General features: G+C 41.7%; 1 protein-coding gene and 1 long non-coding RNA gene across 7 annotated transcripts in view; both read right to left on the bottom strand.

The window, feature by feature from the left end:
* The window catches only part of LOC142488767 (uncharacterized), a 433,714-nt gene that overhangs the window by 294,083 nt on the left and 117,584 nt on the right, over positions 1–22,047 (bottom strand). The gene's annotated exons all lie outside the window — the stretch shown is intronic.
* Positions 1–22,047, bottom strand: part of MLLT10 (MLLT10 histone lysine methyltransferase DOT1L cofactor) — a 157,576-nt gene that overhangs the window by 44,787 nt on the left and 90,742 nt on the right. For all 6 annotated transcript variants that reach the window (XM_075587545.1, XM_075587542.1, XM_075587541.1 and 3 more), the window contains one exon: positions 5,597–5,714. In XM_075587545.1, the coding sequence (XP_075443660.1) occupies positions 5,597–5,714 (118 nt within the window). The remainder of the gene's footprint in view (positions 1–5,596; positions 5,715–22,047) is intronic.

Below are 22,047 nucleotides of genomic sequence, written 5' to 3'. Positions count from 1 at the left end.
ATGCAAAGAGGCAGAGGGGCCAGGTTAGCCGATGCCCCCATGCTACCTGAGAAAAGGTGCCCGCCCTGCTTTACAATACCGGCAAATCGGCAATTGGCTGGCAGGAGAATTCCCACGCTCTGATAGGCTGTTCGGGTTAGTGAATGAAAGCCTGAAAGCTTAAGAGAGCCTGCAGCCAATGGTTCCAATGGTTTGCAGATTCCAAGCGCAAAACCAACAGCAGCAAATTCAAAGATGTTCAGAACTGAATAGACGCGAGCCAGCTTCAAAGATTATCAAGGCAGAAAAGTTTCTACGTCCAGTTTTTTAGAACTCTATTACCAAAATTAGAAAAAGGGATGTGTTACCACCCCCCTCCCTAGCTAGAAACCCACTAATAGATGCACTCCAAGGCTATTAAAACATAACATTTATTATATCAATTAAAAACGATCTACACATATATAATGATCATGAATCGTGAAAAATAAATTGTGAAGTGAGTTAAAATGAGTAGGAGTAGGTCTGGTACTGGTGAGGCGTATAGCTCTAGTGTCGAATATTATAATCTTAGACAACCACTAGAATATAATTGGCAATTAATCCACCTATAGAACCTAACTATATGTAGAGCAACTGATCCTAATTAGTGTGGCTACTTGGTATATATTAATATTAATGTGCTCATTGTGTGATGAGGTGTTAACACTAACACATCTTACCTAGTAACCAACCAAAGATTGCAAAATATAAAGCAAGCCGCAAGATTGTGATAGCTAATGGTAACGTGGTAATCAGATAGTGGGGGCTAAGCTAGATATAAACGCCATGCTAACCATGGCACAGCTCCAACCTCACTGCATAATTTTACTCCTAGCAGCTAAATGATGATAGTTTACAGTGATGCGGGTCAGCTTAGCACAATCATTGGTTGGTGGTATGTGGATTGAACCTGTGTAGGGTAACATCAGCACACCAAAACCAGTGGTATAGGAATGGCAGAATAATAAATATAATGCACATAATGTACAAGATGAAATTTGAAACCAATAACAGTGCCGTATCAGCAAAGAAACATAAGCTTATTAGCAGTCACCTCTTCTCTGAGATGCATTAATTGTATACATACCAGAGGTGAGAGTACACACAAGCTGTCATAAATTGTTAATGTAGCAAAGAAAAGTTTGCTACTACTGTGGTCACAACAATTGGATTGTGCACAGCTATGTACTGGGTTATATGCACGGATAATAGATCAGTATGTCCTAAGGCATATTGTGTGTCTGGATATACAAGTTGTAAATAACTTAACACATAGTAGTGTAGATAGTATCCCGCACCCCTGCATAAATATAACCCATTCTATCAGCAAACATGACGTTGTATGACCCAGCGGTGAAATGCAGACTGAAATCTCATATATGCACACGGCGGTGCCTGAAAAGGGCAGGATCCCTCAGTGAACCAACACAAACACAATCACAATGTAGCCACCGCACGGAAGATACAGTTGCCAGCGACACACAGTTACCAGACCCTCCTTAGTGATGACGTCACTGCATCATTACGCCCTACGCATTTACCTCCCGAACGGAGCTTCGTCAGGGGCGGATGATTGACAACCAGGGCGGGACTAGGTTAATATAGCATGTAGGGTTGTCATAGCAACCCTGCTCCAATCGCAGTGTTTATTTGTGTTAGCATGCGTTTCTAATGGAGTAACATACGTCTGTAACCATTCTCCAGTGTATACCTGGAGATCACAACTTTCTAGGATATAAGACGTTGCATCAATATATTTATCTAGCGGTAGCTATTTATAATATATCATGAAAAGCACCTTATGTTTTTTGCTTATCTCCAGAGTGAACTTTGCATCGAGGTAGTGAATTATGGCTATTCCTCCTGGTGACTTTACATCATTATGGATATTACATCTACTTCTTCGTTTGTGATTATTTTAAGTTTATTAACATCCCTCATCCATGTTTTTATGGTATCCCTCTTGGTAATTATCCTCAATATACTACTTCTTCTACTATATATCATATCAATACACTCCATTGATAGTCTACCTTTTAACGACATGTATTAGTACACCAGGGATCGCAACTCCATTAGAAACGCATGCTAACACAAATAAACACTGCGATTGGAGCAGGGTTGCTATGACAACCCTACATGCTATATTAACCTAGTCCCGCCCTGGTTGTCAATCATCCGCCCCTGACGAAGCTCCGTTCGGGAGGGAAACGCGTAGGGCGTAATGACGCAGTGACGTCATCACTAAGGAGGGTCTGGTAACTGTGTGTCGCTGGCAACTGTATCTTCCGTGCGGTGGCTACATTGTGATTGTGTTTGTATCGGCTCACTGAGGGATCCTTCCCTTTTCAGGCACCGCCGTGTGCATATATGAGATTTCAGTCTGCATTTGACCGCTGGGTCATACAACGTCATGTTTGCTGATAGAATGGGTTATATTTATGCAGGGGTGCGGGATACTATCTACACTACTATGTGTTAAGTTATTTACAACTTGTATATCCAGACACACAATATGCCTTAGGACAGGGGGGCGCAAACTTTTTTCCCTGCGCCCCCCTGCCGGCTGTCCCCTCACTCCCGCGCCCCCTCCCAACCCCAACTTACCCGCGCTCCGGCGTAATGACGTCACGTTGCCATAGCAACGTGACGTCACATGACCTCGCAGCGTCATTTTGACGCCGCGTTGCCATGGCGACACAGGGAGGAAGCCGCCGGAGCCACGGTAAGTTAGGTTTACAGAGGCCCTGCAGCTCCCCCGGCACTTAATTTAAGTGCCGACGGGAAGCGAGCGGGGCCTCTGTAAACCCTGCGCCCCCCGTCGGCAGTGTCGCGCCCCCCCTGGGGGTCGCGCCCCACAGTTTGCGCACCGCTGCCTTAGGACATACTGGTCTATTATCCGTGCATATAACCCAGTACATAGCTGTGCACAATCCAATTGTTGTGACCACAGTAGTAGCAAACTTTTCTTTGCTACATTAGCAATTTATGACAGCTTGTGTGTACTCTCACCTCTGGTATGTATACAATTAATGCATCTCAGAGAAGAGGTGACTGCTAATAAACTTATGTTTCTTTGCTGATACGGCACTGTTATTGGTTTCAAATTTCATCTTGTACATTATGTGCGTTATATTTATTATTCTGCCATTCCTATACCACTGGTTTTGGTGTGCTGATGTTACCCTACACAGGTTCAATCCACATACCACCAACCAATGATTGTGCTAAGCTGACCCGCATCACTGTAAACTATCATCATTTAGCTGCTAGGAGTAAAATTATGCAGTGAGGTTGGAGCTGTGCCATGGTTAGCATGGCGTTTATATCTAGCTTAGCCCCCACCATCTGATTACCACGTTACCATTAGCTATCACAATCTTGCGGCTTGCTTTATATTTTCCAATCTTTGGTTGGTTACTAGGTAAGATGTGTTAGTGTTAACACCTCATCACACAATGAGCACATTACTATTAATATATACCAAGTAGCCACACTAATTAGGATCAGTTGCTCTACATATAGTTAGGTTCTATAGGTGGATTAATTGCCAATTATATTCTAGTGGTTGTCTAAGATTATAATATTCGACACTAGAGCTATACGCCTCACCAGTACCAGACCTACTCCTACTCATTTTAACTCACTTCACAATTTATTTTTCACGATTCATGATCATTATATATGCGTAGATCTTTTTTAATTGATATAATAAATGTTATGTTTTAATTTATTTATTTATAAAATATTTTACCAGGAAGTAATACATTGAGAGTTACCTCTCGTTTTCAAGTATGTCCTGGGCACAGAGTAAAACAAAATAATACATGGTTACAAATACAGTTACATAAATGAACAGGGTATACATTATATACAAGACATTGCGTGCACAGTTAAAGAAAATATATATTATGAGCGTATGAAACAGTTACAGACCAGATTAAAGTGTGAGACAGCCTTAGATTTGAAAGAACTTAAACTGGTGGTGGATGTGAGAGTCTCTGGTAGGTTATTCCAGTTTTGGGGTGCATGGTAAGAGAAGGAGGAGTGGCCGGATACTTTGTTGAGCCTTGGGACCATGAATAGTCTTTTGGAGTCTGATCTCAGGTGATAGGTACTGCATGTGGTAGGGGTGAGGAGCTTGTTCAGGTAGCTGGGTAGCTTGCCCAGAAAGTATTTGAGGGTGAGACAGGAAAGGTGAACTTTGCGCCTAGACTCTAGTGATGACCAATCTAGTTCTTTGAGCATTTCGCAGCGATGTGTGTTATAGTTGCATTGGAGAACAAAACGACAAATTGAATTGTAGAGGGTGTCAAGTTTGCTAAGGTGGGTTTGAGGAGCCGAGCCATATACTATGTCTCCATAGTCAATAATTGGCATTAGCATCTGCTGTGCAATACGCTTTCTGACCAGGAGCTTTCTGACTTGGAGTGCATCTATTAGTGGGCTTCTAGCTAGGGAGGGGGGTGGTAACACAACCCTTTTTCTAATTTTGGTAATAGAGTTACAATTAGCCCATCTGATGCACCCAATGCCAATCTAGGCATTTTTAGGGCGAAAATCATATTTTCAAATTACATTATTTTCACTTAGTGAGCAGTACACACCTTCTGTGTTTTCCAGCTTTTTAGAACGCAGCGGGCGCAGTGGTCGCAGCAGGCATTGCATGCCAGAAACAGTTCCAGGACTTTTGTGAGTAACTATCAGTCATTGGAAAGTGCTCTAAAAAGGTGATCTTAAGGAATTTCGTTCCGAAAACGGATTTATTCGTTAGCCCCATTCCCAGTAAGTGTGTTAATCTTGAATTGTGTAACTTTGTGTGTCTGTCTTTTACGAGAAATAAATTACCATTTATTTTACCATCTTGTTTTGCTCAATCAAATGATCCCGGTTATAAAAAGGTGTTGTAGAACCTGGTCTCCAGTGACATTCCAACACTGGGGGCTCGCGTTTAGCCCCTTCACAACTTAAGGCTTGTAAAATAGTGCGCGCTGGTGCATGTGCGGGCGCGCGCACGGCATTGTGCGTGCACATGGTGCGGGCGTTTCGTTTGCAGAGGGTAAACGGTGATGCGAGCGGCTAGGGGCGTGGCTGTGACGCCACAGCGCAAAGCCACGCTGTTATTGGTTCATAGCATCACGTTGTACTTTCTCTGGTCACCACTCTCGGCCATGCGCACGCGCATCTCGACGGTATCAACATCAGCCTCCCACAGTCAATTGCAATTGACGCGCGCACGGTAGCGCGACAGCGCACTCTATATTACAGGCCTAAGAGGTAAAGCAATGAACAGATTTGCAAAGACCTGTGTTTATGAATTTCACAATGCAGCATGTGATCGGAATGAAAATGGTAAAGAAAAAATGATTTGTAAAAACAAATGGTATTGTCTAAGGCAGGGGTGGCCAACTGCAGTACTCATGGGTCACCAACAGGTCAGGCTTTCAGGATATCCCTGCTTCAGCACAGGTAGCTCTATCAGTGGCTCAATCAGCTGAGCCACCTGTGCTGAAGCAGGGATATCCACCCCTGGGCTAAACAAATGCACTTTAAAAGTATGTATTGCAGGCATTACCTGATTGACAGTTTTCAGTTGGCCCTAGAAGGGAACCCATAGCAGAACTGGGGTTGAGTCTGCTACCGTAGATATGAGATGAAGTCAGAGTCAGGGAGGCTCCAGGAAGAGAGTTTACCTACAAGGAAAGGACATACATTAGAATTCTATTTATACAGAGCAGCAGCCATACTACAAAACACTTCACGTAAAGAGGAATATGTAGGAGACTATTCCTTTAGATATGATTCCTTGGAGCAAAATGACGATAAGAGTGGGTAGATAACTATGACCACGTTTGCGGTCATATTCACTGCAGCAGCATTTCATATTTGGGATCATCCCTAAATGAAAAATCTACAATATAAAGTAATAAGTACACACTTCCAACCACCAAACTTGTATTGTACATATTTGACAATTGGAGGACTGGATTTGAGCCCCACTGCTCTAACATCATCCAAACACCAGATAACGCATATTGATTACTGCTGGGGATTAGAAAGCAATTAGAACAGTATCAGACCATAGTAATAGGGCAGATCTTGCAAGGGTTTCGGTATCTGCAGCTATATTAGGTTCTGTTTCTTCTGAGGAGAATAAGTGGTGGGAGCTGGAGGCATGTTGATACACAAAGCATAATAAATTATACAGTCCAGCTTGATTCAGTGGTTGGGAAAGAAGTGAAGGACATTTTTTTCACTATATATGAACAGATTGCTACAGGAGAAATGAAATGGAAGTAAAAAGTCCGGGGACTAGGAGAAAAATAAATATATATATATATATATAACCTGGTTCATCCATTCAGCATTTTGGAAGCATTAAGCAAAAACAAACTATTATACTATAGTTATTGAATTGGCGTGAAAAACATTTGTACAAAAATATAAAATCACACAATAACTGAATATACTTGGATGTTAATTTTTAAAGTAGGGATTCCTTTTTCACTGCTGTTACATGTAGTGATCTTGTTTCTGTACTTTATTAATATATTTGTAATCCAAGGGCTGAAGGACCCTTACTTAATAGGTGAAATTGTCCCACTTTACAGTTATCATGTACCACAGTGGTGTCTACATATTTGCCTCAATATAATATGTAATATTTTTATTAACAGTGAAATAACATGTATTACTTTATAAGTATTACTGTTGTTAATAATAGTACTAAAATACTAAAAATAGTTCATATAAAAAGAAACTTCTGACGTGCCTGTAACCAGGGATAATCTCGCAGCAAAATGCTCAACAATTATGCACTGTAAGTTTATCCTATGATTGACATGCCCTGAGTGGAACCATGAAGGATTCCATTCACCCCAAAGTATGCAGCCAATACTAGGAATTAGAGGCATGGTGACCATGTGGTTATCCTGCTAATTATTTAATCTTATTAAACCATTTATAAAATCAGGGCAGGTAGACAACAGATGTCTCACAAATGATTGGGTCCCTTACATCTCAAGCCGGCTGTGGAGGTCAAAAGGTCCACGTTCCAGATACACAGTTTAATACACAGAGCCACATATTTCCTTTGCTATGCTCTGTCATTAGTCAAATCTGCATACTATTTGGTTACTTCCTATTTTGAGAGTTGGAAGCCTGGCTATGCATTCCTTAGAGAGGGGGGAGGGGGGGAAGCATAAAAGAAAGGATGTTTTCTACACAATACACAGCTCCACGAATCAGAGCTTTGCCCTGACCCGGTATAAGGAGCTGCGTTTTTGGCAGCTGCCCAGCCCTACTTACTGAACAGCTCTTCAAAACGTTGTATTCATTCATGTCGCTAACCACTGTTCTGAAGGCCTCTGCTGGGACTTGTGCCAAACACGTGAAAATGAACCCTCCAACATACGAAGCTACAGACGCTGGCCAAAGTCTTGCATAATCCGCTGCAATAAAAATGCAATGCCTTGGCTGGAGACGCCATTCCCTTTCTAAGAACATTCCTCTGTCTGTCATACTGCAGGTTCTCTGTTATGAATAGAAACAACTTGGGCTTTAGTGCAAAGTCATTCTTTAAAAAGAAACCAGTTGATTTAGGGTCAACCGAGCGGTGTTACCGGTGTAGTGATAATATAAATAAAAATACAAAGTTTACCCGGGGAACAAAAGTGGGTTAATCAAAACAAACTATTTCCTAACCTCCAACAATAAATCCTGAATTTGCATGAGGATAATTAAAAATGCAACTAAAATCCCCTCATTTAGACAAAGGTCAGAAGCATTCTGCAAACAAATACAAGCAGAAAGGTATGCGAACAGCACCTCAGACTATATAAATCTCTGGACTCTTTACTTATCTCAAAGTAAAAAAATGTTTTCAAATCAGTCCAAGACACAAAATCAACGTCATTTGGAGCCTATTGCAAACCATGGAAAGTCATGTTACTTTACAAATAAGGGTAGCCTAAAAGTATATAAACCATGTAGAATTGCAACCGTTGCAAGAGTTGGATGTTATACTGCAAATACGGTATGAACCTCTGTAAGCAGTGACATTCCCTTGCTATTAAAGTGCACTCCACCTACTGTACCTTCAACGTGAAGATATTCATCAGCAATTAGTTTCAAAGAGTTGCATGTACAAACTTCACACAATCAATGGCCTAACAAAGGAAGTGACTTTGTTACTTGAGGGATCTGAACCCCCATTTCAAGTTTCTAAACACAGACAAATCAGTACCGCATTTGGAACAAAGTTTAAAATGTCCACTCAATCAATGCTTAATGATTGTCGTCAACAGACATAATATACAGAAATAAATACTGTCCAGATCTCCTAGCCAGAAGATACATTATTCCACATATGTTCATGCCACTCACAGATTACGAAGACTTTGTGTATGACACTGCTGCTATATGACTCACATCTATAAACAAGGCAGTTTCTCCAAAGAGTCTTCATTTCTCTATAGTACTATAATAACAACGAACACATTTGTGAGTTTTTACTCATTGTTCCATGTGGAAGTTTGGGTGTACAGAGCTGCTATAAATAACATGCACATTAAAGCACACAATGTTTTGAACCTCCTTTTACAGTAGACCACATGAAGTCCTGGTGTATAAGTAGCTAGTAAAACAGTCACTTCTCATATATTTTTAAGAAGCAACATTTTTCCTCGTGTACTGTAAATCTTTATTATGACCGCCAGATACTTCTGACACTATTGGATCTCAAATGCACGTCTCATCTGCTCTTCAAGACAAAGAGCTGAAGGTGAAAAGGCACATTATGTTCATCATAGATAATAAAAAAACAAAAATGCGTAATCAAGGCTGCTGGCAACTTCAGCATTACTCAAAATGTAAAAATGTATGTTAAAAAACACACCAGCACTTGCAATAATCCGCTCTTTCGGTAGCAAGCACTAGGCAGGTAAAGGCTTTAAATAAAAAATGAAACAGTAGGCAGTACTGTTAAAACACACTTCCCCTGTTTGCCATCCTATGCTAATGTCTTCCTGACTGGCTGTACACTAATTCCTACTGACTGCTCTGACACTTGCCAGTGAAGGCAATGCTAATAAACCCCTGCTGTTTTGCTCAACCATCACTCCCCTCTGAGAGTCACTACTTTTGACTGCAGCACATTGCTCATCTCTGCTGGCCTAAAATGTGCCCACTTTACCCCTTCAGTGCTAGACTAAATTAACATCAATCCCTTCCAGCTGGGCCAGAGACGCCGCTACGCAAACAAATCCATGACACGGTTTCGCAAAAAGGCTCTCTCTTTCGTGTCACTTTTTGTGGTGTCTGCAGTGGTAGTCACCTTTATCTCCCGCAGCACTTCCAAAAAATGTGCCTTCCTCAGAAGAAAGATTATTTTTGGTTTCTATTGATTAAGTACGAATTATAGCACAATTGAGAATAAAACTCCGGCTGGATAGTTTGACTTCCCTTTGTTTTTCACAAAAACGTTTCTGAAAGAGGATCCAGTTATAAATCTGAATATAAATCTTTAATGATGTAAAAAAATAAGTAATACTAGTCCCCCATTTGTTTCTTGTATTCGTTTTTCTGTATAACATGCACGGATGCTAGCTACGTTACCAGACAGGTTACCCTCGCATACATAAACATCCAGTTTCGGTCTGACGAGCTAGATATTCCGTGTACGCACTTTGTGCCATTGAATCGGGGCTCTCCTTAGTATGGGAGCACTGCTGTGAAAGGATAGTGCATACAGTATGTATTCTATAGGCGTCCCTGCATAGGCTGGCAACAGGGCTGAATGTAAAAGTTACTGTCCGGGGAACTTACCATTTATGCCAGTCAGTTTCAACCCACACCAGGTTTGAAATGTCTGTGAATTCACTGTATAAGGCCTTGGCCATGTTTGGCGCTTGCTGGCGGAAGCGTGCTGACGCGCGCTCCCGCTCAGCACTGAGCCCCTACAGCCGCAATTAGAGCGGCTTTAGTAGGGGCTCACCTGCGCTTCCGCGCGCTTGCGGAAGCGCAGGTCTTAGGGGAATTTAAAATTCCCCCGCTTGCCGGCGAGACAGGCCGGTCACGTGAGCGATTTGCCCAATGAGGGCGAACCAGCTCCGTGACGTCACTGGCCCGCCCCCGGCCAGTGACGCGCCCGCCCCCGGACCACCACCTGACGGCCTGCTGAGAGCGCTTGCGGTAAGCAACCGCAAGGCCGCCTCAGCGCGCCTCAGCACGCCAGCGTGTCCGAGGCCTAACCCTGTTCTTTTAATGTAACCCTGTATTTTTATAACTCTGTGCCCAGGACATACTTGAAAACAAGGAGGTAACTCTCAATGTATTACTTCCTGGTAAAACATTTTTATAAATAAATAAAATAAATGAATAAGATCATTTACACACATAAAAATGTATGTCTATTCCATGTGAAGTGTGTATGGCTTGATTATTTTGAAAACGCGGACTTCACAGGGTTCTTCGCAGTAGTAAAGAAAGGTGCTACATGTCACAAAATTAAAAGCAAAGCTAGCTTTAATGGGTTGCACGTGGGGCCATCCTTCACACCAAATAATAGTTAGGTTGCATTATCCCTATTGACAAGTCATTAATGACATCTAAGAACTGACCAGACAATATCAATATTGTTTAAACACAGTACATATCTATAGAAAATGAACACACCAACACCTAGTACCTGGACTGCATGAGCCAGGCCACAGCGTTTGGTTGTTTATCCATGCCAGGAACCTTTATCGTATGAAGGCCAATAACCAAAAGGGTTGAGACAAGCACCAACACATTTTCAGCTCTCCGAAAACTTAAAAAATAAAAAATAAAAAGTAATAAATATTAAAGTTGTGCATTATTAACAGCTTTGCTTTGCGGGTCTAATGGCAGCAAAGGGATTAAATGTGAATCAGGAGATTCGTGTTTCAGTCAGTAAAAACAGGCCATGGCAAGCATTTACTAAAAATGTGCAATCATCCTGTCAATACACATTAAGGGCACGGGATTCAAACAAGCTGCACAATTCTACAGCTCAAGTAAAAGCTCACTTGCTTCAAGCAGTGTATGGCAGTTTATAAAAAGCTAATAAGCAATGCATGCTTGTTTTATTTGCAACAATACATTACTGATACATCACACAGGAAAAGACTACAAACGCCTTGCACTGAACAAATCTGTTACACTGCATCAATTACTTCTGGCAGCAGGAAATTTAACAATGTAACCTTTTACCTTGGCATTCATTGGTATGTACTATAAAAAAAACCCCTGTATATACAGACAGAGATCTCGATCTACCCATCTATCTAATAAAATCCACCTGGGTCTTTCCACTGCTGGGCCCCCTACGTGTGCAAATGGAAATTTTAAGTGACAAGAGGAGGAGGTGTGTTACACATTTTTGCAGCCCTGCATGTTTGGCTGCAAAAATGTAACACATCTCCTCCTCTTGTCACTTAAAATTATATATATATATATATATATATATATATATATATATATATATATATATATATATATATAAAATATTCTCAAAATGAATATATATATATATTATATTCTCAAAATGAATATATATATATATATATATATATATATATATAAAAACCTGCGCAATGCTCTACACAGCAGACACAATACAAATACTACACAGGAATCGGGAATACAAAATCAGAGGAAGGTTCACCTGTTCCTCCAGCAATGTCGTGTACCTCATCATGTGCATGAAATGCCCAGGAGGCTGCTACTACATAGGTGAGACGGGGCAGGGGCTAAACAAGAGAATGAACCTGCATCGCCACAGCATCAAACACGGAACAAGAGACAGTCCTGTCGGACAACATTTCTCTGACCCTGGCCATAAGATGAACGATCTGAGGGTTGCCATACTCAAAGGTAATCTTAAAACACCGAAAGAGAGACGGTTGCATGAATACAAATGTATGTAACTGTTCGGGACACTTAACGGTGGCCTAAACAGAGATCGAAATTTTATGAGTCATTACTGACACAAGTGAACTCTCTTCCCATGAGCGTTAAAGACCATGTCTGTACATACTGTGCTATATGTATGCACACACAGCTGTCTCTTACACATACCAATACTCCTTGTTTTTCCATCCCTATACACCAATAGGGACCACATAGTATCCACACACCCTTCTAGTTATGCTACTATCTCTCACATTTCCACACCTACCCACACCACTTATATTAACTCCCACTCCACACACCCCTTTTGTAAAGCACTGTATACACTGTGGGCTCTCCATTCATTTATATTCACACAGATACACACACACACTCTTACATCACTTATTTTCAGGAACCATTTAACACCTCTAGCCATAAATCTCATCCACACCGGGGGAAGGACAAGCACAGATAACATTCCAAGAGACACTGTTTTTAAGTATACCCTTTGCTTGCTTCATTCATTGTAACATCGCCGGAAGAAGAGATCAGTGTATCTCGAAAGCTCGCACAAATAAAAGCATTTCGTTAGCCACAGAACGGTATCATCTATTATTTTTTGATTATTGAAGCTCGGCTAACACAGTACTGATACCTCTACATATATATATATATATGCCAACAGTGTAGAGACAATACAATGCAGGGAATTATAAATACAATAAGTACAACAAACAAAATCGGACAATAGGAAAGGAAATCCCTGCTCTGGGAGCTTACAATCTACGTAGTATGTTGGGAGAGTTACAGAGAAAGCAGGTGAGGGAATAAGTGCAGTATATGGCAGCGCTTGGCCACAATGGTTGGTAGGAGTGACTGGGTGTGGGACAATAGCCATGAGTCTGGTTACATTTGAAACGGTATATGGTAAATTAAGGTAATGTGTTTGCCTATATTGTCTCATCACAAACACAATTTGTGAGCTGACAAAAACAAACATAGGATTCCATACAACATTTCAAGTGAGAAGCAAGTCTTGGTTAATGTGATAAATACTGTAAATTTGATGCCGGTTCTCAAAATGAATATATATATATATATATATATATATATAAAGACTTATATTAACTTAAGAGGTTAACTGTTGGCACTATATAAAAATAGATATACATACATAAATTAGGTGGGGGAAAACTTAAAGAGTTTAGCTGGAATAGGTGGGGGAAAACTTAAGAGGTTAGCTGGAAACAAGAGGTGTTCAAGCAATATAGCATTCATCGGGCCATGGAAATGTGCAATGTAAAACCTAAAATACATAATAAAACTAAATTATTCAGATTTGATGCATATTGTATTTTATATCGAAGGTGTAAACTAGTAACAAAAATGCCTTGGATTTTTAACGCTAATCACTGCACACTCCTGCAGGACACTCCTGAAAGTGGGAGAAAGTTCCTCTACAAATCCATGTTACGTGGGATAGAACAGTATGGCGAAGAGAAATGAAAGCTTCATCTGATTTTGTGTGATAATGTGATTCCCGTCCCCAGTGAGGAGAAGAAGGCAGGGGAGTCTGGCAGAAGAAATAGCAACTATAGAAACACCCTGATCTACCGGCAATCCTTAAAACTAAAGTAGTGTGTTAGATTTTATTTTGCAAAGTAACGTTTTGGCCTGTAGCTGTAATTGGTCGTTCCTTCACATGAATCACTGAGCCATAACAGTGCTAAATGAGGCACCTTGCACCCCACTCAAGCACATAGGCCAAAAGGTGCCTTACGTGTTAGCTCGGTTTAGTAAGTGTGGCTCAGTACGTTTCACACAGCTCATTGTGTGTGGAGTGGCACCTTCATTAAACTCCCTTGTATACGTGGATAGGCTGTGAGCAGCAATCTGATACAAGATCATGTAGAGCAGGTGTGCATCACTTGAGCTTAACTTCAGAGTTTTTCCCCCTCCCATCAGCTGCCCCACAATGCACCTCTGGTTGTGGTCCAACCTGCAGGAAAAAGGAGGTATAGGAGATCACCATGAGAGAGTCACCATGGGACAGGAGAAGAACCTCAGAGCCCCAGAACATGTTTCACATTATTTCTGCAGATATGCCAACCTGCCCAAATTGAGCAAGTGACTTTGCAGGATAGCTTCCTGTCGGAAGCCTAAATCACCTGTAAGCTTCCAGCTCTGATTTCAGATCCCAGTTTCAAAGATTTTCATTGATGTCAAAATGGGCTTGAAACAATCATGGAAGCATCATGACAAACCACAACGTTCAATTGTTCCAGGTTCTGTACGCACAACCTCAACATCCTCTGTTTGAGAGATTAGAAGCTGTATTGGGTCCCGTATCGTGTCAAAATGTAAAGGAAAATTAAAATAATAACCAGTAGGACAACTTATATTGAATCAACAAATAGTTTTTAGTATGCATATTTATTTCCCCTTTTCCCATTCTCAAGGATTGCATGACAATATCTTTGTCTTGTACCAAGCATTGCACAACTCCAAATAAAAAAAAAAAACTTTGCCAATGGAGCCTGACAAACAGGAACACAAAGTTTGACATTTGAACTGGGATCTGAATTTGAACAGGAAAAGTCTGTAAGGATGTACATAAGTACATAGCACTGGGAGAAACGGATTATGTTGCAAATAAAAAGTATGTGATCAAAAGCCAGAGTCTGAGTTCAATTAATACAGTTCTCTGCCAATTAACTCTTTGAACCATAGCTGCATCCCTTCTATGACCAACGTTATCGAATGCCAGTGACTTGTTTAAGAGGTCTTATCTGGGTAATTGATTTTAGTTGTTACCCAAATCTGACACCCAAAAGCATTTTTTACGTATTTTATTTTAAAAGTTACACCTGGAAGGGATATGCTTTTTTTTTGGCAACTCCCGTTTGTATGATGTCACGGTATGTTCCGCAAGTGCTTGTACAGCCGCAATCTCCCCCCCCCCCCCCAACTTTATTAGTTCTCTGATAAGGACAGGGTGGAATACAACACTTATATTAGAGACCATATACAGATGCCCCTAAGAAATTCAACTGGTCGTCTATGTGGGATTGCACCATTCCAAGTGTTTTACAGTCCAGGAATAATACAGTAAGTGTGGACATGAACTAATATATTGCAGACCACTCCAGCACTCATGGGTTTAACACAGGGGCTCTCAACTCAAGTCCTCAAGACCGCCCAACAGGCCAGGTTTTCAAGATATCCCTGCTTTAGCACAGGTGGCTCCGTCTTTGACTGAGCCACCTGTGTGACGCAGGAATATCCTTAAAACCCGACCTGTTGGGGGGTCTTGAAGACTGGAGTTGAGAGCCTCTGGCAACAGACTGATTTCATGGTGGCTCAGCAAAGATGCACCCAAACAGAAAAGACTGCTTACATATCTGGGAGGTATCATAGGGTTAAACTTGTACAACAAAATATTTTCTTCCAGCAGGCCCCTCATTTTTTTTTGCCTCGCCTCCGACAAGTAGGGCTTTAATACTCAGCGTGTGATGAGAGGTGAAACCAAGTGTGAACAACTTTCAGGTCCCATGAGGGGGCTGACTGTTGAAGCTGTCAGGTTCAATTGCATCATTCGACATTATTCAATGCCCCAAACTGCTCCCTAATTGTTAGGGGCTTAACATATTCAGAGCCATTGTTTAGGCTAATGCTGAAATGCCCACAAGTTGAGTTTCCATAAAGAAGAGGGAGGGATTTCATTGTACTTAAACCATTACTGAACTCTCCTCCAGCGTATTCTCTGGTGTCATCTCATGAATGAAAAACCAACTTGGAGACTGCTTTAATCAGTTTATATCCAATCAATAAGCATCTTATTTATTTTAGCAAAAGTATATAGTTAGAGAATGTTACATGGTTACCGAGACAGCTTCTTTTCTTCATACTACTTTAGATATAGAAGAGCCCTTCCACCTCACTGGGGCCCTCAACGCACTGCAGGTTAATGTTACTTCAGCACTTACAAGCCATAGTAAGTCTTTCTATGTTATTATTTAGCATTTTTTGTGTGTGTCTGCAATAGCTTTCATTTGTTTTTTTAAAATACTGTGCTTTTTTTGCTTGTTTTTTTTTACCTGTATACACAAACTGATCTCCCCCCCCCCCCAAATACATTCTTTGTCCTGTTGATAATGAACATGAGGTCAAACAGACTGTTTACTTCCTGTGAGTCATTCATTTGTATGAGTGACTGAAGGATAGTTATAAACTGCAAGGGAGACGGCAAGAAAAAGCAGCCGGTTAAAGACATTTGTTTTGTTTCTTTACCCTCTAGTTGAATTGAAATGTTGCACAGCAATGATGAATTAACCTGTTTTTATCAGCAGACTTTTCTATAAACAATTGTAACATTGAAACCCTCAAGTAATGACTGGGTCAAGCAACGATTGCTCCAATCAACAGCCATATCTGTGCAATAGGGTCTTCATCACTTAGATTGTTAGCTCCTTGGGGCAGGGTCTCCTTTTGCCTTGTTGTCACGTACCTATTGTACGTATTCGCATTGTTTGTGATTGATCTACATTGTATTGTAATGGTGTAAAGCGCTGCATACATTTCTGGCACTTGAGAAATAAAATGACACATCCCAATGTGTTTGGATCTCTGTTAAAGGAGCCATTTTTTTTGTTGAATTGTATATGTGTACATGTGTATGATCATGTTTTAAGTTATGGTGGGTGAACAATGTAACAATGGTTTTTCAGACAAAAGGTGACACATTGTGTGCTCATTTGCATATCATTTCCCAGTATTCCTTGCTGCAGTGGAAGCACTGTTTGCTGGGGATAATGGTGAAAGGCAGGGTTGCAGACCTGTCTAAGACATGTGAATGTGCTCACAAGTGATCTTTTTCAATATATATATATATATATATATATATATATATATATATATATATATATACAAATAAAAGTATTTAACCACAGAACGGTATCGACTATTTGTTTTTGATTATTAAGCTCAGCTAACACGGTACAGATACCTCTACATCATATATATATGATGATGATCATATATATATGATGTAGAGGTATCTGTACCGTGTTAGCTGAGCTTAATAATCAAAAACAAATAGTCGATACCGTTCTGTGGTTAAATACTTTTATTTGTACGACATTTTGAGATACACTGATCGCTACACGCACATGCATAAGCCCACAAACATGCGCGCATGAACACTCTCTTACATCCCAATCATTCAAGGACCATATAACACCTTAAGTCATAACTTGCATACTGCACAGGGGGAGGGGTAGGCTTCACCAACAGATAACATCCCAGTTGCCTTGTTTCTAAGGCTAGGCCCCGGTATCTCCGCTGCAACGGGCGCCCGCGAGATTGGCGGCGCGTGCAGCCGATTACCTGGTCTGCAGCTCACTGCAGGAAGAGACGGAGGGGGGGGGGCGTGGCGGGGGAGTGACGGGGGCACGGCCATGACGTCACCCGGCAGGATCGCCCTCATTGGCTGAACCGCCGGGGGGCGTGCCGTATCGCTCGATGCGAGTCCTGCTCTCAATTCTATTGAGAGCAGGAGCAGCTCTCGCCCCAGCGCTGCGGCCCCCCCCTCGCAGCGGGCCAGGCGCCATTGAGGGGAGGGCTCTCGTCCGTGCAGGCAGCGTCTAGTAGGCAGCGGGGGCAAGGCCTAAGGGCTGCTATATAGTGGTCGAACGCATGCGGCACTTATAATTGGCTGAGGTTAGTCAGCCTTTCTATAATAGGGCCGCACACGGCAGTGAGCGTGGTGCCAGCCGACAAGGGGGATGGGGAAAAAAATGAATTTGCGCCGCTACCGGCGCTGTAATGTAAGTATGTGTGTGTCAAAGTTAAATAAAAATTATTTTTATTGTGCAACTTTTTTTTTATTTAAAAAATATTATTTAATTCATTATTAACTCACACAATCTACACACAATCTACACACACACAGCGTGCGCCCGCACAGGCGCACGCCCGCAACTACTATAGGACAAACCTAAGAAAGTTTTTTGGCTTAATCAATTGTAACATCGCCCAAAGAAGAGATCAGTGTGTCTCGAAAGCTCACACAAATAAAAGCATTTCGTTAGCCACAGAACCGTATCGACTATTTGTTTTTGAGAGATTATATATATATATATATATATATATATATATGTAGAGGTATCAGTACCGTGTTAGCCGAGCTTCAATAATCAAAAAATAAATAGATGATACCGTTCTGTGGCTAACGAAATGCTTTTATTTGTGCGAGCTTTCGAGATACACTGATCTCTTCTTCCGGCGATGTTACAATGAATGAAGCAAGGATAACTTAAAAACAGTGTCTCTTGGAATGTTATCTGTCCTTGTCCTTCCCCCGGTGTGGATGTGTTTTATGGCTAGAGGTGTCAAAGGGTAACTGAAAGCAAGTAAAGAAAGAGTGTGTATGTGTATCAGTGTGAATAAAAATGAATGGAGAGCCCACAGTATAAACAGTGCTCTACACAAGGTGTGTGTGGAGTGAGAGGGATATAAATGGTGTGGGTGGGTGTGGAAATGTGAGAGTTTGTAGCACATCTAAAAGTGTGTGTGGATACTATGTGGTCCCTATTGGTGTATATGGATGGAAAAATAAGGAGTATTAGTATGTGTGAGAGACAGCTGTGTGTGCATACATATAGCACAGTATGTACAGACATGGCCTTTAGCGCTCATGGGAAGAGAGTTCGCTAGTGTCAGTAATGACTCATAAAATTTCGATCTCTGTTTAGGCCACTGCTAAGTGTCCCGAACAGTTGCATAAATTTGTATTCATGCAACCGTCTCTCTTTCGGGGTTTTAAGATTACCTTTGAGTATGGCAACCCTCAGATCGTTCATCTTATGGCCAGAGTCAGAGAAATGTTCGCCAACAGGACTGTCTCTTGTTCCGCGTGTGATGCTGTGGCGATGCAGGTTCATTCTCTTGTTTAGCCCCTGTCCTGTCTCACCTATGTAGTAGCAGCCCCTTGGGCATTTCATGCACATGATGAGGTACACGACATTGCTGGAGGAACAGGTGAACCCTCCTCTGATTTTGTATTCCCGATTCTTGTGTGGTATTTGTATTGTGTCCGCTGTGTAGAGCATTGCGCAGGTTTTGCATCTTGGGTCCTGGCATGGTTTTGTCCCGCATTCAGTTGTACTGCTGAATACTTTACTCCTCACCATAATATTCTTGAGATTATGGGGTTGTCTGTATGATAATAAGGGTGCTTCAGGGAAGACCTGTTGCAGTCTTGTATCTTCCTGGAGGATGGGTTGTAGTTTCCTGGCGATCTTGCGTAGGGCTCCTAGGTGTGGGTTATATGTGACCACCAAAGGAACCCTGTCGCTTGTCTCCTTCTGTTTGTATTCAAGGAGATCACTTCTTGGTATTCTGGTGGCTTTGTGAATTTGCTGGTCTACAATTCTGTGGTTATATCCACGGTTTATAAAGTCTGATCTCAAGGCTTTAATCCGCTGGTCTCTGTCTGCTGTGTCGGAGCATATCCGGTTGTATCGTATGGCTTGACTGTAGATGGTTGCATGTTTGGTGTGTGTCGGGTGGAAGCTGTTGTCCCTCAAATAGCTGGCTCTGTCTGTAGGTTTGCGGTATACAGAAGTCTGTAGTTGGTTGTTCTTTATAGTAATGGTGGTGTCTAGAAAATGTACTTCATCCGGGGAATGGGTGAGTTTGAGGTTGATGGTCGGGTGGAAAGTATTGAATTTGTCATAGAACTGTAGGAGGTCCTGTTCGCCAGAGGTCCAAATCAGGAGGATGTCATCGATGTAGCGAAGGTATGTAAGGGGTTTCAAGTGACAGGTGGACAGAAAGTCACTTTCCAGTTTTGTGCAGAACAGATTGGCATACTGTGGCGCCATCCGAGTACCCATAGCGGTCCCGGTTGTCTGGAGGTATGTGTCATTTCCAAATGTGAAGTAGTTATGGGTCAGAATAAATTCAATGCATTTAGTCACTGTCTCTGTGAGTGGCTCCTGCGATCCCAGAAAGTATCTGCAGGCTGAAATCCCATCCTCGTGGGGGATGTGTGGGGGATTTTTCCATCCATATACACCAATAGGGACCACATAGTATCCACACACACTTTTAGTTGTGCTACAAACTCTCACATTTCCACACCCACCCACACCCACCCACACCATTTATATCCCTCTCACTCCACACACACCTTGTGTAGAGCACTGTTTATACTGTGGGCTCTCCATTCATTTTTATTCACACTGATACACATACACACTCTTTCTTCACTTGCTTTCAGTTACCCTTTGACACCTCTAGCCATAAAACACATCCACACCGGGGGAAGGACCAGCACAGATAACATTCCAAGAGACACTGTTTTTAAGTTATCCTTGCTTCATTCATTGTAACATCGCCGGAAGAAGAGATCAGTGTATCTCGAAAGCTCGCACAAATAAAAGCATTTCGTTAGCCACAGAACGGTATCATCTATTTATTTTTTGATTTTATATATATATATATATATATATATATATATATATATATATATATATAGACACAGGTGGTCGACAAATCACCAAAAAATCTACTCGCCACCTAGTACCAAACGTGTGCTACTTGGGCCAATAGGAGCTCGCCACGATGTAAAATCCACTCGCCCGGGGCTTGCAAATGCATAGGTTTGTCGAACAATATATATATATATATATATATATATATATATATATATATATATATTACTCGCCCGGGGGTTAAATCCACTCGCCCGGGGCGAGCAAATGTATAGGTTTGTCGAACACTGTAATATATATATATATATATATATATATATATATATATATATATATATATATATATATAGAGAGAGAGAGACATGTAGTGACCAGGAGAATCCTGGTAACAAAAGACAGCACACCGCAGTAGTAGTCCAAAAAATGTGTATTGTGAACACAGGGCTGCCAACGTTTCGGTCCTCGTAGAGAGACCTTCCTCAGGGCTGTGCCAAAACTTGGCGGCCCTGTGTTCACAATACACATTTTTTGGACTACTACTGCGGTGTGCTGTCTTTTGTTACCAGGATTCTCCTGGTCACTACATGTCTATATGCTCTATATGGGACAAGCATCTGCCTTCTTACAAACGTGAGTGCAATCTCCATACCAATGACTATATATACAGGCATACCCCGCATTAAAGTACGCAATGGGACCGGAGCATGTATGTAAAGCGAAAATGTACTTAAAGTGAAGCACTGCCTTTCCCCCACTTATCAATGTATGTACTGTACTGCAATCGTCATATACGTGCATAACTGATGTAAATAACGCATTTGTAACAGGGTCTATAGTCTCCCCACTTGCGCACAGATTCGGTACAGGTAGGGAGCCGGTATTGCTGTTCAGGACGTGCTGACAGGCACATGCGTGAGCTGCTGTTTGCCTATTGAGCGAGATGTACTTACTCGCGAGTGTACTTAAAGTGAGTGTCCTTAAACCGGGGTATGCCTGTATATTACTTAGTTAAGTTATGGTGGGTAAAAAAAGTGACAAAAACCCTCCACAGCAAACCATGTTAAAAATGGTTTTGAAGCAAAAGGTGTGTGTGTGTGTGTGTGTGTGTGTGTGTGTGTGTGTGTGTGTGTGTGTGTGTGTGTGTGTGTGTGTGTGTGTGTGTGTGTGTGTGTGTGTGTGTGTGTGTGTGTATATATATATATATATATATATATATATTTTTTTTAAGCAGGGGATCTCTGGAGCTGAACCCCGTTAATTTCAGGCCTGGGTAACCTCTGCTTCCAGAGATACTTACCTCCGAAGTAGGAGCCTGTCGGTAGCTGCTCCACTCGGCAAACATGGCTTTAAAGTTTAATGCTCCCATGCCACATGGGCCAATAGGAAGCCGCACCGATGATATCACAGCTTCCTATTGCTAATTGGAAATCTTTGAATAGCGGACATATTGTGAACCCTGGTAGCCGAGGAGAGCGGCTACCGGCACCTACTTCAGAGATAACCATCTCCGGAAGCAGGGTGTTCCCGGAGCTGAAATTAACGGGGTTCAGCTCCGGAGACCCCCTGCTTAAAATGCTAAATAAAAAAATAAAACAATTCACAAAAAAATCCGCCGGCA

Source organism: Ascaphus truei, chromosome 2, assembly GCF_040206685.1.
Source record: "Ascaphus truei isolate aAscTru1 chromosome 2, aAscTru1.hap1, whole genome shotgun sequence".
Taxonomy (NCBI): Eukaryota; Metazoa; Chordata; class Amphibia; order Anura; family Ascaphidae; genus Ascaphus; species Ascaphus truei.
The sequence above is the reverse complement of the archived record's forward strand: the minus strand, read 5'-3'. Positions and strand labels throughout refer to the sequence as shown.